We start from the raw sequence: 18,059 nt of genomic DNA, 5'->3' as shown, positions 1-18,059 counted from the left end.
TTTCAGGAGCCAAGCTGCCTGGGCTCCGCAACAAACCTGCTGCCCAAAGTTAGGAGAGACATTGGGACACGTCTCAAAGATGTTAACACCCACACCTTCATCCATCAAATTGTTTGTAGACATTAGCTTTCCTCTCATAAGTTACTAAGAAACTGTATCACACTGTCAACATCGAGGAGCTTGAGTCAGACAATGACTGACTCCTTTTCACTGAATTTCCAAGTAAGATGTAAATGTGCAGCTTTTGCCGAATATTTAAATTCCCCCTCAAAATTCTACATTTGAAAGTTGAATTACTTAAAACTTGAAACAGTTAACGCAGTCTAATTATGATTCCTTGGTGGTAAACAGCTTTCTGCATCTACAGCAACTTAAGGAGTAACTGAACTACAACAAAAAGGTACCACAGAACTTCTTTTACTAAGGTGACACAATACTGCAGAGTAACTGTGAAACAACGAGCCAAACAAAATTACAAAATGAATTTATTCCAAAGCTGTAAGGGAACATTTACAATTCAACAAGATGGTAAACAGGTGTTTCCACAAGAACTCACCATGTTAAAATTAGATAGGAAACTGGGGAAAAATGATCTAACTACTTCTGAGGCCACAAGAGCTTTGCACATCACCTCTGAAATACAGAAGTCACACAAAGAAAACTCACCCAAAATTCAGTGAGAAAAGAAGCTGCTAGTACCTAGTTACTAGTCTAAATACAAGCTGTGTTTAGGCTTTGGGATTACATTATTAAATCCCCTCAAAATACCAATTATAGCCACAAGTGCAAAATGTCTTTTCTTTTTCCTTTTTTTCCTCCCAGTAGAAGCTTATTACATATCTAGTGCCTATTTTCAGATGCCAAAATCTATTTTCAGAGTGACATTTTGACCTCACAAATTTCTTCGAAGCTTTTAGCCAAGTTTCATGGTTTTAATGACAAATCAGAGGTTAGCAGCTGGCATGTAACAAGAAATACAGTCAGCTCACATGTCCAGGAATGTCCAAAGTTTCCTACCTACTGTTCCAGAGTTAAGCAAAAACAGACTTTGAATTTAGCATCCTCAACAATGTTTCTAACTTTGACATAATTTTGGTATTCTGGCCTTCTGATTGTAGTGATAAATATCAAAGAGTGTTAATGAAAACACCTGAATGAGATTCACAAGCAAATACAAATGCAACTAGGGTGGGGAGACATCATCTTTTGTGGATATCACTGGGCAAAAAAACAGGAGGATAAGAAGTATTATTCACTCTTCTAAAGCCTACGGTATTTTACATCAACATGCTCTGGAACACTTAATTAAAATTCTTTTCCGGTTTTGACTTCTTTTTACTATATACTAATTCCTTTACAATGCTGAATGACCTGAGAAGTTAAAATTTTGAGTGGTGAGAATAAAAAAAACAAAACAACATTGTGCTCTTACATTGTATTTTCTGGGTGCACATCAGTAAATAAAAATCTCAAGTTGCTATGGAAAAAATAGCATGGAATTGTTAACTTTTCCACCTGAATTGAAGTATGTAGCTGGAATTTTTCAATGTTACCCAAAATACAGTTTTATTTATATATTTTTAAATGCAACTATTGGTTAAAAAAAAAGAACCAAAACACACACACACAAAAATCACAAAACAAGAAAAACCAACCAACCAACCAGCCCACCCTCAAGTGCCAACTAATCCAGAAATCTGCATAAAACAGAAAAGAGCCAGAAACACCTATGGTCCAGCTCCAGTCTATGAAGCTTAATCACTGCATCAGTCTTTACCCATTCCTGAAATAATTCGTCATTTATTGTTTTGGTTTTTTTATGCTATTCATTTACTGAGATTTCACGGCATAACTATATGCACATATTCATATTAAACATTAAAAATTAATTTTCAAAACATCACTTTTGTATTACAATGCACGGAGAAGAGTAAGATGTGCAAACCAAAAAATGCCACATTCTCCACATCTCTAAGTAAGAATGCTTCATGCTACAAGCAGAACAGATTTCCAGCCACGTTGCAAACTTTAAAAAACCAGCATGTATTTAATTCAATTCAATTAAAGAAAGTAAATCAAAGCAAATTTAACAATGGTACTCTTCTCCACATATTGCAAAATATGGTTACAGATGAGGAAAGGATTACTTCAGCTGCTAAGCTTATCTAACACATATCTCTGTTGTCATGCCTTTCCTGTCCATTACTTAATACATAAACTCAATTATATATTTCAGTTATGCAGTAGCTGACTTTTAGGTTAATATACAAACTGTCAAGATGCAGCTTTTGATGAAACATCTACGCTCTTTTCCAATTTTGAATCTTGAAGACACTTCAAAAGTAAGAACCCAAAACTGCTGACTGTAAGCATCCAAAAATACAGTTGTAGTTTCACTATGGACAAGTTGTAGTCCGTTAGAAAAGTAGATCATACATACAAAGGTATAAAGAACATTTAAGTCAGTCTCAATGGAAGGCAGTCCTTGAAGAAAACAATGCTCCAAGCAAACTTGCTGAGTAGCACTTTCACTTTAGCCCTTCAGGGGCATGCAAGACTTAGCAGTCTTCTCAGTAGATTCTTCCTCGGCTGCGATTGCCACGTCCTCCCCATCCTCTTCCTCGTCCACCCCGGAAACCACCTCTTTGCTCTGAAATAAAGAGTCAAAACTTTTCAGGAAGGTTTTATGCTGTATACAGATCCAAACTGAATAGCAGGATCTGGAGGTTCTGAAGGGTAACTTCAGTCTCTGAGGCTAAGCCTCCTTATGGGCCATGAGATTGCTGAGTTATTTTCTGATGGAAAATGGACCCCACTGACTTTTAAAAGGAGGTCAGGAGAACGAGCCCATCCAAATTAAGTGGAGCTTTTCTGCATACTAACACTGTGATACATAACTGTCCCTGTAATTTAGGACTATATTTGGGCCAATCCATCACCACAGATAGAAAGCTGGCTGCCTAGCTCTTCCTTCTGTTCAATAACACAATATTAACCTTGAGGTGTCAGTCTGACTTGCTACTAGTGATTTTATAAAACTATGGAAAACCAGAACTTTGTCTTTCTCTCTGTCCTTTCCTATCCTTAAGTTACCACCAGCATATTATTCTTTTTTTCTGGGGCTGATATCATCATTCAGTCACAAATCCTAGCTAGAGATGGATACCACACAAACTATTTGATACTGTAGAAAGTTTTTCCTTTCTATTTGTTAAGAACATAACTGATCACAGCAAAAAATTACCCAATAACACAAAACTTAATAAGTTTATATAGTTTCTTTGGATTTGTTTGAAGGTGTACCAAACCCTCATTCCCTTTCACAATTTCTCTTCATGTATCGTCTTTAAATACAGTTTATATTAATCTACAGAGAGAAATTCATGCTGGTTTTAAAGGCTAGAGAAATCAGGAGCTGACTGACTAGGCTAAAGCATCTCACTAACAAGAAACAGTAGCAATTAATAAAACATTTCTGGTTGAATGCTTCCCAATCTTTAGACCTGCAGGATTACAAGCTTATCTTAAAAGACATAGGTGTGTCACCTGATGTCTAGAATAAGAAATTTTTTTATCTCTTCTCTTTGCTTTATGTATCTGCCAAAGCTTTATAATAGTTTTTCAACCCATGGGTGTGGGTGACAATTTGTCATAGCAGACTCTTTACTTGCCAGAGGTAGGACCAATGGGCCTACAGGAAAGACAGGAACGGGCTGCTGCCATTGCTGGTCCTACTCATTCAGTCTGCAACTGCTCTTGTGATTCACCCAAAAATATGACTCGCAGAAAGGCAGATTCAGTGTGACTGGGAGCACGAGGATATAACTGTGTGCATGCACAGTGAACCTGGCAATTCCCAGAACTTCTGGATCAGGTCTGTAACATCAGCAGTGGCTGTAATAGAAATGCAGCACAGTCGTATGACAGGAGGCAACCCAGCTCTGCCATTTGCTGCAAGGGGCCTGTTGAATGGGAAACTGGCGCACTGTGTGTCCTAACAGAACACAACAGTTCAATTACTAGCTCTAGGTATTAAAACATTACTAAAACTAACTTGCAAATGACTTAAGTCATAGGCTGGTAACATTCAAACATGGCAATACATCAACAGCTAGGAAGAGACCAGCACAAACAAAAATTAATGGCAGTACAATTTGATCTCCCATTAATGTGATATTTGCCCCACCCCAAGACACAACTGTCACTAGGCGAAGTTTTTCCAAGCTGCCTAACTTACCGTAAGAAAAACTACCCAGGTTACTGCTGTATTTTCCACTGGGAGGATTGTATATTTGCCTGGCATCCCTTTTTGGTCCTGCTGAAGCTTTCTTTGGGGGTGAACTTGAAGTTGTATCTTCACTTGCTCTTTTTTGACTGACAGAAGAAAACAAAAACATATCATTACACCCCTATGGTGACAAGTACAGTAATAGTAGCTCAGCCACAAAGATTAACCCCTGGAAGCCAGCAGCAGCCAATGATGATGCCCTGAATAATAGTATCTCAGAAGAGCCTCCAGTTGACTGTCTTTAGTATCCCTAAAGCATGACTAAGAGCATCTCTCCACAGCATGGGTGTTATTTCTGATGTGAAACTTTTAGCTCAAATGCTGTTTATATTGTACAGACACAGCTTGGAAGGTTAATTCTACTGTTTACAAAACAAACCCCACTGTTTTCTTTTATTATATGAAGAACTCTTACCTTGCATCTGCCTTCTGTACTGGTTTCCAGGACAATGTAACTGTACTTTTGTAAGAAGGAGGAATGTGGAAGAGATCCTATGGATGCAGAATTGGACAGTTTATTCTACAGTTAAATTTATGTCGATTGCACTTCAAAATTTCAGCTACTTACTTACTAGACTCCAGAATAACCACTACTTTCCAATAATTTTAAACCCTTTAGTCCCATGGCAGAGAGAGAAGGCAGCAGAACACTGCCTTATCTGGCTGCCTTTACTAGGAAATTCAAGTAGGATTTATCTTCGCAGAATAGTGTCTTACACTGACCAAATACAGAATCATAGACTAGTTTGGGTTGGAAGGGATGTTTAAATGCCATCTACTTCAATGACCCTACAATGAGCTGGGACATCTTCCACTAGATCAGGTTGCTCAGACCCCCATCTAATCCAGCCTTGAATGTTCCAAGGAATGGGGCATCTACAGAGAAAGCCCAGGACTTCTCTCCTTCCCTGTGCACATCAAGCACCTTACAATGAACTACAGTGGCTCCTGCTGGAAGACATTTGATATCCCTATGATGGTACAAAGCTTCTCAATATGGTGGGCCAAGTTTTTGGTTCATTGTGGGAAGCAAGAGTGAAGAAGAGAGGAAAAGGGGGTTAGAAGAAATCAGAATTTCATGGGCTCCAGATAAAAGTCTCTTTCTTGCAGCCCATCTCTTCTAGGTGTTTTGGAGAAACAGGTTCTATATAGAAGCTTGCTTTGCCTCCTCCCTCCTTTAGATCTCCTTGCACCTCTTTGAACTATTCCATACTCCTCACTGACACTGCAGGAAAGGGAAATGACAAGAAAATCCAGACACCCCTAAAGAAGCAAGGTGGTCTTTTCCTGGGGACAACTAGTACTGTAAGGAAGTGTGTCCACACCCTATCCCAAGAAAATTAGCAGCAAAAGCTAAGCTGCTAGCATGATCAGCAAGATCCACACCTCTTGAGAAAAAGTAAAGCAGCACCAACTCTGAGCTGGCTGCCGCCAATTAACACAATACCACAAAACAACTTGGTTCAAATCCATTCCTTTCTTCTGCATAGGTTACTCTGCAGTGGGAATTTAGTCCTTCATAATGTGAGGACTTACCTTGATTAAAACATTAATGTTATTGGTTATTTTCAAGGCAACCACTTTAATCTTGTTCTGTAAAAAAAACAGACACCAATGAGCATCTAGTAGCTTTATGCCAACCTCATTACACAAAGCCATAACATTAAACTCATTGTTCTTCCTAGTGAATTGCTATAGCAACAGTGATAGTGAAAGGTGTGCACACTTTCAAGTTTTTATCACAGCTGCTTTTAAGATTCTTGTAGTTTCACACTAACTAGTTGCTTTCAATATTCCAGTAGAGTTCCCACTGTGTTTTTCTTTTTATTCAACATATGAAAATCTCCCCTTCAAAACAAAGGACAGTCACAATTAAACCAAATACATGTGACTGCAGCAAGCAGCTGAAAGTCAAAACTAGATCATCTTCACTTGCAAAATGTAGCATAAGGTAACATGCACTTGCAATAATGTTAGCACAATTATTCCCTTAATTTATTTGCATACTTAAAACTGACTACAGCCTATTAACGTGTGCCAATGGTTCTTTCAGTAAGCTCAATTAGAAAAATCCAAATTCCTGGACAATTCTTACCTCCTCTGTTTTCAAAGCTTCTCCTGTTTTTCCTTGAAGTGCCAGACGAAGCTGTCGGATATACACCTGCAGTCCTCGAGCAAAATACTGTAGCCTAAAACATTTAAAAGCAATCCCTTAGTAAAATCTACACAGTCCTGTAGAAATAAAAGCATAAGCAAAGGAAAGCTGTAATCTTGTTTCTTCCCCTTTAGGAAAAATGCTCAAAGTAAGTCTTCCATCAATCTGATTTGTGCTTCTTTAGCACCCAGACAATAATTCACACTTTCGTAGAGTCAGAGAATTACAAAGGTTGGAAGAGACCTACAGGATCAAACTAATCCAACTGCCCTAATCCAAGTGTCACACCTAAACCATACCCCTAAGTGCCACATCCAGATGCCTCCTGAACACTTCCTGAGACAGTGATTCCACTACCTCCCAGGGGAACTTATTCCAGTGCCCAACCACTCCTCCAGTAGAATTTTTTTCTCTAGTATCTAATCTGACCCTTTTTCTGGTGCAACATAAGGCCATTTCCTCATCCTTTCAGTTGAGACATGGCAGAAGAGACTGACTCCTACCTCACTACAACCTCCAGTCAGGCAGGTGTAGAGGGCAATGAGGTCCCCGCTGAGCCTCCTTTTCTCCAGACTAAACAGCCCCTACTCCTTCAGCCACTCCTCATGAGACTTGTGCTTCCCCAGTGTCGAGTACAGGGGGACAGTCACTGTCCTGGTCCTGCTGGCCTCTTGATACAGGTCTGCATGTCATTGGCCTTCTTAGCCACCAGGGCACACTGCTGACTCATACCCAGCTGGCTGCCAACCAGAACCTCCAAGCCCCTTTCTGCTGATCAGCTCTCAAGCCACTCTGGCCCAAGGCTGCAGTGCTACAAGGGGCTGTTGTGACCCAGCTGCAGGACCCAGCACTCCAGCTTATTAAATCTTATGCAGCTGTCCTTAGCCCATCGATTCAGCCTGTCCAAAACCCTCTGCAGAGCCTTCCTACCTTTCAGCTGATCAACACTCCCACTCAACTTGGTGTTGCCCACAAACTTACTGAGGATGCAGCCAATCTCCTCAGTCAAGTAATTGATAAACATATTGAATAGGACGGGCCCTAGTACTGAGCCCCGGGGAACTCCACTAACATTTTCTAACAAACACCTTGTAATAGAACATTAACACTTGCCTCTAAATCATTACCTGATTTTGAAGTCTTTCAATTTCTCTGCATTCAGCTTGGCTGTGAGGAAGTCTGGAAGTTTGCGACCGAGCTGATGGAAGCTATACAATAAACACTCCACATAACTGAACTGCAACTTGGGCTCTTCATTGCCAGCATTTTCCCCATTTTCTGCTTCCTCTGGTGGGAGTGGCATATACTCCTGAAGAACAGAAAGGAAAACAAATGCATGAGACACATTTATGCTGAATGACTGCTCTTTCACAGTGTTTGAATTGGATGGTTTATCTGTGCTGACAATTTAAGAAGTATCCACCATCTCTATGCTAATGGATGAAGTACTGAACAAAGTCCTGGTGCAGGTGGTTTTACCTACACTTCTGTGACTTGACTCAGAGGAAATACTATGGTGGCACAACTACCACAGGAAGCAATAATGTACTGCACCAATGCTTCTGAAATAGTGCTAAATTTGCTTAGAATTGTCAGTGCAGATACAGTGTTTAATGATATCAACACAAGTTTCTCATGACTATGAAATTTAAAAAGAAGAAACACACATGAACTTACTGGAGTAAAAACATTATTCAGGCAACAGCTCTCTACCTACAAAGGCTTTAAATGGCAAAATTATGTTTAACCTTCTATCAGTGGACAGGACTATCTCTGAAACAGCCACTTCAGAAAAAGGATAAAGAGATGAATACATAAAAATAACTTGTTTTGATGAAAACTTAATTTCTTAGTGTTTTACATGAATAAAAACTGAAGTAGTCTTACCAGCAATTTATCAAACAGCTTCTTCAAATTTGATTCAAGCTTTTCCATATCACCACAAAATGAACTCATTTCAGCAAGAAGCTTCAAAACCTACACATAAGGAGAGCCAGGTTTTTGTGTGTTAACTGAAAGAACACAAGCTTAAGATTCAACCTAAAATCACTTATCACATCACAGTGATGGCTGGAACAGTAGAGGCCAGCTATTACAACTAAACCCCTCCCAAAACAGCAGGAAGCAATTCAAGGAAGAACATGCCTAATTTGTTTTTCCTGTCTGTAAAGAGAAACACAGGTTTGCAAGTCTAATCCCAACAAGCATTAGTCAACAAGTAAACAAAACTTAATCTCCACATCTGCAGCACAGCTCACCCTCAAGTGAGAGCCACAGAGATCTAACTGAAGCCCTAGCACTGATTAATGTAAACAAAATTACAGACATTAAGCCACTCCCTTAGGAGGCTAAATTAGCCCAAACTATGCAACCATCATTTCAGTAAATGCTATGCGCTTAAAAAAAATTGAGAGTAATATAAAAATGATTACACTGATCTACTTATTCTACCTTGCTTCAAAAGCTTGGGACAGATGACACATGCTTTAAAAGGCAATGCTCAGTCATGCCTCAAAAGAGCAAATGTTTTTTCTAGTGCAGCTACTTTTCCTACAAGCCAAGAAATGAAAACTACTTGAGGAAAGAGCTTGTGATTTTTAAAATAGGGGTCTTTATCTAGGATGGTTATTTTTCACTATTTGAAAGACATTTTAGCTTTGGCTTACCTCTAACTGGATATCAAGACCCTCCACTAGAGTAGTCAAAGAGCTGAGGTTTGGCAGAACATGCTCACAGAAATAAGTAACAAATTTTGTGGAATGAACATTTTTCTGAAAAATAAAAACAAACCGACAAACAAATGATCACACTTAATTCATGTAAGTCTTGAGTCTGAAGGGGCTAAATGTTTTTCTCCCATCCCCCTCTCCACCCTTATAAATGCCTGCCTCACAGCTGTACCTTAAAATTTTATGAAACTTCCCTCTTATTCCTAAGACACAGACCTCCTTGTAGGTAGCCTAAATTCAGAGGATGACCACAACAGCAGCTGAAAAGATTGCTTGCAACCCAAGAATAGGCCCTTAAGCTCTGCAATTGCCTGGCACTAGACTTGAAATAATCAAATTAATACAAAATAATGTGAGAATCTTGTCATAATTCACTGTAACAGCTTAAATTTGAAAAGAGAAGAGGAAAATACAAGGTATCTTTGTGTTTAGAGGCTTTAAGGATGTTTTCCAACATTTGCATACATTAGAGGTTAAAGGCAGAGAAGTACTGATTTGTAGTCTTTCAAACATAATCATTGGGAACACTAAAGCTAAGCTCCAGCCATTAACTTCCTCAATAGTCCTCATGCACAGCAAACAAATACATACTGAGAACAGTGGCACTGCCTGCCGAGTGCACTGCAGAAGTCTGTCCACGCAGTCCGTATCTGATGGATTGAACGTTTGTTCCAGGTCAGCCTGCTCAGCCACCAGCTCCACCAGTTGCTGTCTCCCACTGACTGTCTGTAAGCTTTTTAATCCAGACAATATTTTCATGAACAGAACAAATTCCTCGCCTGTCACGTCTTCCAGAACCTTAAGAGAAAACCAGAAAACGTATTTTTGTGGTGGCAATTTGCAAGCCTCCAAGTCAGACCTACTGGATTTGAAAAGGTAAAGTATGCAAATATTTAGCATTTAAATTTAACATTTAGTAATTTAAAAACACAAGTTTGAAGGAACAAATGAAAACATTCAGTATAATTGAATGTACCTACAAATCAAAGCAACCGTCATCAAGCTGTGCATAGGAAACAGGTTTTTTAACTTTAAAACAAACATTTGTTGAGAACAAACCTCTTTCTAACAAAAATCAAATGCTTCAGGCAGGATAAATGTTAAACAAGTATCTACTAATTACTGGTTGTTTTAAAACTTTTTGCATCTTTCTCAGCTTAGGGAATGCATGGAAATCTCCTAAGATTCTACAAAGACAAATGCCAAGTCCTGCACCTGGGATGAAGCAACTTCCCTGCATCAGCACATGCAGGGGACTGATTGGCTGGGGAACTGCTCTACTGAGAAGACTGAGGGTTCTGGGGGACAGCAGGCTGAACACCAGTGACAGCACCATACCCTGGCTGACAAGCAGTGCTCTTGGCTAAGGACAAGAGCACAGACTAAGGGAAACAAAGGGACAGAAGACTGACAGGTCCTTGGCTGAGCCTTCATTTGACCAAATCTGGAATACTGCACCTAGTGCTGGGCTCTCCTGTATGAGGAAGGGTTTGATAAGCTTTAGGAAGGTAAATCAACAAGATGATCTGTGTCTAGAGCACATGAGCTATGAGGAGAACCTAAAGCAATCAGGTTTTTCCAGCCTAAAGGAAGAGAGCTGTATGTAGGTGGAGCAAACTAACTAATCTTCCAACACTTCAGAACAAGACACTGCCCATAGCAGCCAGGTTCTTTGATGAGGTGGACACGTCAGAATGAAACAATGACACAAAACTAAAATGGGAGGTTTCAACTGGATAGAGGGAAAAAAAATCTCTTGAGGACAACTGAATATTGAAGCTGGTTGGCCAGAGAGTACAGGAACTCTCCTTCATAGGAGGCTTTCAAAACCCAACTGGAAAAAGCACCAGGAAGTCTGATCAGAATTCAGCTGAGCATGATTCCCTGAGCTGAACAATCTCTCAAAGACCCTTTCCAATGTGAATGATTGGGTCCATTTCTAATCAAAGTCACTCCTACAAAATTAGAAGAGCCATGATTTTAACATTACCACAAAAAAAATGCTGCAAACTTTGGAGTATCAGAATAGGTAAGTACAAGATCACATTTGTACAATGCTCAAACAGACCTCCAAAGCAACACCAATGACAAGGGATGGTTGAACAATACTTGAATTTGAACTGAAATCAAACACTCACCTTCTTTGATTCAGTCAATATGAACTCCTCCACCTCCTTTGTCATCACTTCCTCTGGCAAGGTTTTCAGTTTTGTAGAAAGGAACTTAATGGCTCGCTCTCTCACAATATCCTCTCCCTGAAGAATCTGACTGAATAAACCTCCCAAAGTCCCTGAAAGGAGAATAAATTGGGTAACACAAATTATTTTAGAAGTTATGACCTGGACCATTTACACAGAAGTTTCCTCTTTTAATATTCCATGAAACATTTTAAAATAAATGCTATACTAACTTCTAAAAAAATTACAATTTTCATATATCGTAACATAAAAATTCACACTCTTTTATTAAGTCTGCATAATTCAGATCCACAGTTATTAAGTTCAGTACTGCTTGCAAAACCAAACAATTAGTGTGCGTCTCACTTTTGCACTGTACTAACAAGATACAAAATTGAGTCCTGTTCTCATCCTACTACAGACTAAAGTATTAATAAAAGCCATGTATAGAAAAACCTGTCCTTTACCTTTAGCATCCATCTTAAATATACTGAGCAAGGCATTGTTCACCAAATTGAATTCTGCAGAATCATCTGGAGAGAGAAAAAAAATCATATACATACACTTGAAATGGAAAGGTAAGGGCAGAAAACCAAAAAGGCTAATATTGCACAAGAAGAATTCTATCCTCAGCATTTACCTGTAACCAACATAACTGGTATTTTTTAAAAAATGCAACTGTATTGGACAAAATGCCCTCAGGCCTTTTCAGGTTCTAGAAACTGGATCAGAAATTCAGTAACTTTTTTTCAGAAAGCAATTTTCTGCAGTCCATAACTGGAAGGTTTCCCTCACCATGCCTTTTCCTACTGCTTTCAGAGAACTTGAATGAAAAAAAGATTGTTTTATCTAAAAGAAAGATTTTTGGTTTTGATTAGAATAATTAGTGCCATTTCAGCCTAACTGTACAGCAAATACAAAGCAGGAGAAAACACAAGAAGGACATGAACAGCACTGGGATAAATTATGAATCAATGAAAAATGTTCTTCAGAAGCAAAATGGTGTACATATTTAGGCATGCCATGAGATTGGCCAGGATGTGTCTCCTACCTGACTGCAGAAGCTGGGTCAGTATGTCTGCTACCCGAGGAAGGTTATCTCCAGTGGCAAACTGAGGCAACTCCTTGATTGCTTGTCGACGGATCTGTTAAAATTGTCAATAATGCGGAAATTAAAAAAATTTTAAACTTTCAGGAATTACGTAACACTCCAAATCCCCCTGTTTTGACATATTTATGAAGTAAATAATGTAGTTTTCTTAGAGCTATGCAGCACTGGAGAAAAATCAAATTCAAACAGCACTTCTGTTCACAAAATCATTCATAGGATCAACAAAATAAAGGCTGGAATGTGTGTTATTAAGGAGTTTAATTTGCTGACAGGAAGGACAGTTCCATAGTTGTGCATACGGCAGGGATAAACTCTACAGTTTGTTCCCAGTACTGAAAAAAATCCTTGAATGATCTGTCCAAATCCCTTAAGACCTGATAAACAGAAATGCTTCAAAGGTACAGCTTCTACCAGCACCACAGAAGCAGCATGAAGCATCTCAAGAAGCACAACAGTCAGAATCACATACCCATGGTTCTCAGGTGCAAACAAGATTCTGTCTCCCAGCAGTATTTATCAGAATCAATTACGACAAAGTGCACTTTGATAGGAAGCCATGTAAATGCTATTCAAATAAACTGTAAGTTTCTTTCTACAGAGCTATTCCTTTGATTAGTGGTGGGAGCTAAAGAAGATAAATGAAAACTGATGCATCTTCCCAAACCATCACACAATGAATTAAATAAAAGAACACAATGAAATTTATGTTTTCCAAAGACCAACCCTGCCCTCCCAAAAGACATAGCCCATTAAACATAAAGAGAAAAAAACAGCAAAATACAAATTCAAAGTATCAACTTGCGACAAGGTTCTTATTCTTACAGAAACATCTTCATCCTCACAGAGGTCCAACTGGGCGTTGATAGCTGAGTCAGCTAGCTCAGGAAAATGCTTGAAGAACTTAGGAATGAACTGGGCTGCGAGTCTCTTCTCCTTGGCACCTCCTTTCACACCATCCAAGATCACCTGGTAGGCATCCTTATGCTAAAAAACAAAACCAGAATACATAAATGGAAAAATCCTGGCTTATTCTCAAGACAAGGAAGGACTTTTTCCTCCCATTCTCTGAAACTATTTAAGTGAACCATATTATACAATCTTCTTACAAAGGAATATATTTTTTTCTTAGACTGATATAACCATGCCAGTTTGGTAATATTTGCCTCTGTTGCCTGGCTTTTACTGTTATTCTGGCTCCTGTCTGTTCAAGCATGTACCACTCCAGCTGCCAGCCCTAATAACACCTCCTGCACACTGTGATTAGATTAGTGCAAGAAATTCTATGATCCCTGCCACTGAACTTGGGAGTTTCTGCCTTTTGTATCCTCATGGATGCTGTACTTCATGTCTTTGAAGTAGAGATTACAGTAACTGTGCCACTGCAGTGGATCATGAATTCTTGTTAACATATATGGTGCTAAAGTATCTTTGGCATCTATTCAGGTAGTTAATGTCACCTGGAATCTCTGGTATGTATTCAGGTAGCTAATCTGGGATGAAATACAGTGCTTGGAAGAACTGTTAAGGGAAACTAGACTTTAAAAAAAGCCCAGAAACCTCCAATTTTAAATACGGAAATATATATTCCAAATACAGGAATAAACACTTCAACAACAATAAAATTTCCTCTAGCTGCTCCAACTAGAATCACACAGGTGCTCTGGTTCTGTGCCTGCAGGACCAAAACTTCAAATTAATTGAAGTCTTTGTGGTTAGCTGTGTTTTTGTGAAATAGAAGTCAGCATTATTAGGTAACTAGCAGAAATCAGCAAAAAATACAAATCAGCATTATTAGATAACTAGCAGAAATCAGGATCTTTTAAGAATAATTTTCCTCATGGTTGTGAAAAAGAATGCTTAAAACAGCTTATTCTACTTTAAACAGCAACCCTGACAACACAGGACACTTTCTTTGCTTTATTTACATTAAGTTTCCCAGAGCCACATATGTCAACACCACTACTCCACATGAAAGTTGTCCCATAGCAAATACAGATAATAATTTACAAAGCAGTACACTGCCTTAATGCCCTCTAAAGCAAGCTGCATTTTAAAATTTAGTGCCCATGCTCCTGAAGCACTCCCTACAGCTTGTTGATAGCTGGGTTGTCAGAATCCAGAGAGGGATACAGATCTGGATGAAAAATAAGCAGTGAAAGAATCAGTTGCCTTTCAGCTGAACCACATCACCACCCAGTTCCCTCTGTAGCTGGGCCAGGGCAGTGCACTGAGCAGCAAAGGCAGGAATCAGCCAGCACAAACCAGCAATGAAAACACACATCAGAACAGACGTGGGTTCTCAGGCTGCATGTTAAGAACAAGTTCTGTTGTAGAACACGTAACATAAAACTTAATACATATGAAAAAGTATTCTTCACACAGCACTGGAACAGAGCAGCCTGTGTTCCCTGCATTTGTGTTCCTGTATGCTAACTACTCCTACCATAGGCAAAATGCCGTTCAGGCAGGAGTTTGTTTTATCTGTACCTGGCAGCATGGAATGCTCTAGAAAAACCACAGGCAACTACAGAAGCAGTGTGATCCTTCTGTTTTGTGCATTCCCTTCCCACCTGTAACAAAGGAATGTCCTAAGCTGGAGATAGTGTCCAGACCTTTGTTTTCAATTACTGTTAAATGACCAATCATCCATTAACTTCTCTAGGTACATTCTTGAGTCAATTCATGCCCTGCAGTGCCCTGTGCCAAGGTCCACAATGCCTTATGAAGAAATGTTTGTCTTCCTCTTTATTTTCAGCCAGCTTCCTAATAGTTTTTTCCCACTTCTCACCTTCATTCCACTTGTGGACACCTCATACCTGAGCACCTTTCTCAACTGAAACACTCTTGGACAAGCTTGGTACTTCTCTTGATGCCATAACTTCTCGTAGTCCCCATGCCCATGCTCAATGTTTCCTTGTTTGAAACAGAGTGACCATGATGTTTTGCAGTAAGAGATCACGTTCATGATGTTGTTAAGAGATAATAAAGCATTAAGTGGGATAAAACTGATGAACAAGGAACTCATGGCTTCTCAGAATGCAGAAATTGGAGCCACCAGTAAAGATTATGAAATGACAGATTGAAAGAGGGAACTCCACCACAAAGGTTAACAAAACAATGAAACGTTTTAGCACAGAACCTTTATATGCCAGAAGCACACTCAGTTCAACAGAGCATCAGAAAAGTTCACTGAAAAATAACCTCACAAGATATGCTTGTTACAGAGACACTTCCTCTGGCTCTGGGAACCCAAAAGCTGGAGAGGGGCAAAGCTGGGAGAGTTTTAGGAATCCCCACTCTATACTTATCCTCAGAGGTTCTTACACACCTACCCTGTCACAGGCTGCATTGCTTAACCATGCTGGAGTTCGCTCTACCTAAGACTGCTCTACCCATTCCTTCCTCACAAGAATCAAAGTGAGATGAACTGTGCACTTCTGAAGTGGCAAGGTAACAGCATGTTTTACTCTGCACCTCTCCCTGCAGCTCCCTACATTTTATTTGCACTTTGGTTTTGGCTCTGAGGTGATGTTTTTTGTTGGACTGTCTGCAAGGATGCTTTGTTTCACTAGGGCATAACCACACAAGCAAAGTGAAGGGACCTGAATTAAAACAAACAAACAAAAAAACTTCAACACCCCCCTGCCCCCAACCAACCACCAAAATATTTGTTCTCTTAAAGAAGTTTTTAAGTGACACTGTATAACAGTGTTCTCATTTAGTTTAAAATCCACGGTTAGATACAGAGATGGAAGAACTACTTTCCTACTTACTGACATTACGACCAAAAGGAAAAAAAAGTATCTTTTGCTTTTTCAGGTGGCCATTTGGGAAAATGAGGGACTAACTCCAAAACTTGTTGCAACTAGCCATAATATTTTCTGTTGGTAATATTCTAAGTCACCCTCTTTTCTTGAATCCTTCAGTAATAGTGTAAACAAATGGCAGATCTCGCCAAAATTTTACAGAAAAAACATTTTTCAGTCTTGAGGGTCGAACTTATGTTGTTGCCTCAAGGAAGGAAAAAACCAAAGGGCTACAGGCAGCTTTCAAACCATAACATACTTCACCTTCCTCAGCAAGCCTCTTAGCAAGAGAGCCTGCCAGACGCCCTCCAGACCTGCAAGCGCGCTGGATCTGCAAGTGCGGTGTCAAAGGCTTCAAGGCCCGAATTCGCCAGGCGAAACTCCCCGCCCCCTTGGAAAAAACAGCCTTGACTCTAGCAAAGAACCGGTTAATATCCGAGACGTCGCATTTAAAGGAGAGCTGCCGAAAGGACGCGGATGCTGCAAAAGCGACGGGAGCCACCGCGCTCTTGCAGATCCGCGGGCGCGCTGTTCATTTCTACCCGCCCCGCGCCGCCGCCGGCTTGAGGAAACCCACCCGAGCACAGCCCCGGAGGCTCGCCGGCTGTGCGGCGAGGCGAGGATCCCCTCTGACGGCACCCTGGCCCGTCCGCCCCCCCTCGGCCCGGAACTCCCCGCCGTGGCGCTACGCAAGCCCGAGGTCTAGCGAGGCCTTGCAGGCCGCAGCCACATCGCACCTGGCCCGCCGTCTCCGTGGCGTCCGCCAGGATGCCGTAGTTGCGGTAGAGTTCCTCCACGGTGGGCATGGCGCGGCGGGGAAGGGGCAGAGCCACCGAAACACCGAACCCGCCACTGACGACGCCGCCGCCGCTCCGGCCGCCGCTCCCGCTCGGGCCGCGTCGTCAGCACCAGCGAGGCGCCAGTCCCGGAGCGGCCGCGCGCCGCCGTCTGCGCGCCGCCCCCTGGCGGTGGGAGGTGGCACTGCAGGGCCGGGAGCCGCGGGAGCTAAAGGCGGAGCGGGGCGGGACCGGAACCGGGAGCGGGACTGCGGCCGGGGAGCGCCCGACGAGCCGCGCTCCAGCAGCGCCCGTCCCTGCCTTATCCGCCCGGCCCTAGCGGCTGCTCACCGAGCCCTGCGTTATCCGCCCGGCCGCAGGCTCGGGCAGGGGCCGCGCTACAGAGTGCGTTCTTGTGCTCACAGATGCGCCATGGCCTGCGCTTCTTGCAGTTTTTTTTTGTCGTCCGGTCCCCCCGGGTCTTTGTTCACACTCCTTCTTCCCTTGATTGATGCTTTTCCCCAGCGCCTCGTTTCTGTATCCCTTTTTGTCTGTCTATACAAGTACATTGGGAGATGCTCGGGAAGCGCCTGTTGCGCGCTGAGCTCCTAGTACGAGACGGAGACTGCTTTCCTGTGATTTGGTCACTTCCGTCTTTTCCTGCAGAGGAAGATGCTCCCCAATTCCAGGAACTGAAGTATCTGCTACTCATGCCAATGAAGACTGCATGTGTTCATTAGGCACCAATTGCAAAATAGAAATTGTGGCAAAGGTTTTAAGGCTGTAGCAGTGTCTTCTCTTCGTATATCAATGTGCTTTAGCCTCTTGGAAATTTCACAGGCAATTAAAATGAAAGAGGATTCCCCTTATGTGAATCTGAGGCTGAGCTACACAAAGCACTGGACCTTTCTTGAGTATCCTTCCCAGCAGCATGAAGGGTGCTGTTGGAGGCATCAGTCACCTTTCTCCCCTTCCTTGAATTGAGACTCAGTGCCTTTACCTCGGCATTCCTCCACC

At 41.2% G+C, this 18,059-nt stretch overlaps 1 protein-coding gene across 1 annotated transcript; it reads right to left on the bottom strand.

Annotated features, from left to right (window-relative positions):
- Positions 1 to 814: 814 nt before the first annotated feature.
- On the bottom strand, positions 815 to 17,201 carry API5 (apoptosis inhibitor 5). The gene is made up of 14 exons (XM_030949479.1): positions 17,004 to 17,201; positions 13,283 to 13,444; positions 12,401 to 12,494; positions 11,817 to 11,882; positions 11,311 to 11,462; positions 9,764 to 9,970; positions 9,110 to 9,214; positions 8,331 to 8,420; positions 7,571 to 7,752; positions 6,384 to 6,477; positions 5,825 to 5,881; positions 4,704 to 4,780; positions 4,238 to 4,374; positions 815 to 2,650 (listed from the first exon to the last, which is right to left on the bottom strand). Exons 1-14 carry the CDS (start codon positions 17,070 to 17,072, stop codon positions 2,571 to 2,573), a joined length of 1,572 nt encoding a protein of 523 aa, XP_030805339.1. The 5' UTR covers positions 17,073 to 17,201; the 3' UTR covers positions 815 to 2,570.
- Positions 17,202 to 18,059: the final 858 nt, after the last annotated feature.

Source organism: Camarhynchus parvulus, chromosome 5 (assembly GCF_901933205.1).
Source record: "Camarhynchus parvulus chromosome 5, STF_HiC, whole genome shotgun sequence".
NCBI lineage: Eukaryota > Metazoa > Chordata > Aves > Passeriformes > Thraupidae > Camarhynchus > Camarhynchus parvulus.
This window is presented reverse-complemented; position numbering and strand designations above follow the sequence as displayed.

Excerpts from the sequence above, each read along its gene's own strand:
- API5 (XM_030949479.1), bottom strand. The coding sequence starts at position 17,072 with ATGCCCACCGTGGAGGAACTCTACCGCAACTACGGCATCCTGGCGGAC. Across the intron at positions 13,445-17,003 it reads CCACGGAGACGGCGGGCCAG|CATAAGGATGCCTACCAGGT; the intron begins GTGCGATGTGGC and ends TTTGTTTTTTAG. Across the intron at positions 2,651-4,237 it reads CCTGGGTAGTTTTTCTTACG|AGCAAAGAGGTGGTTTCCGG; the intron begins GTAAGTTAGGCA and ends TCTTTATTTCAG.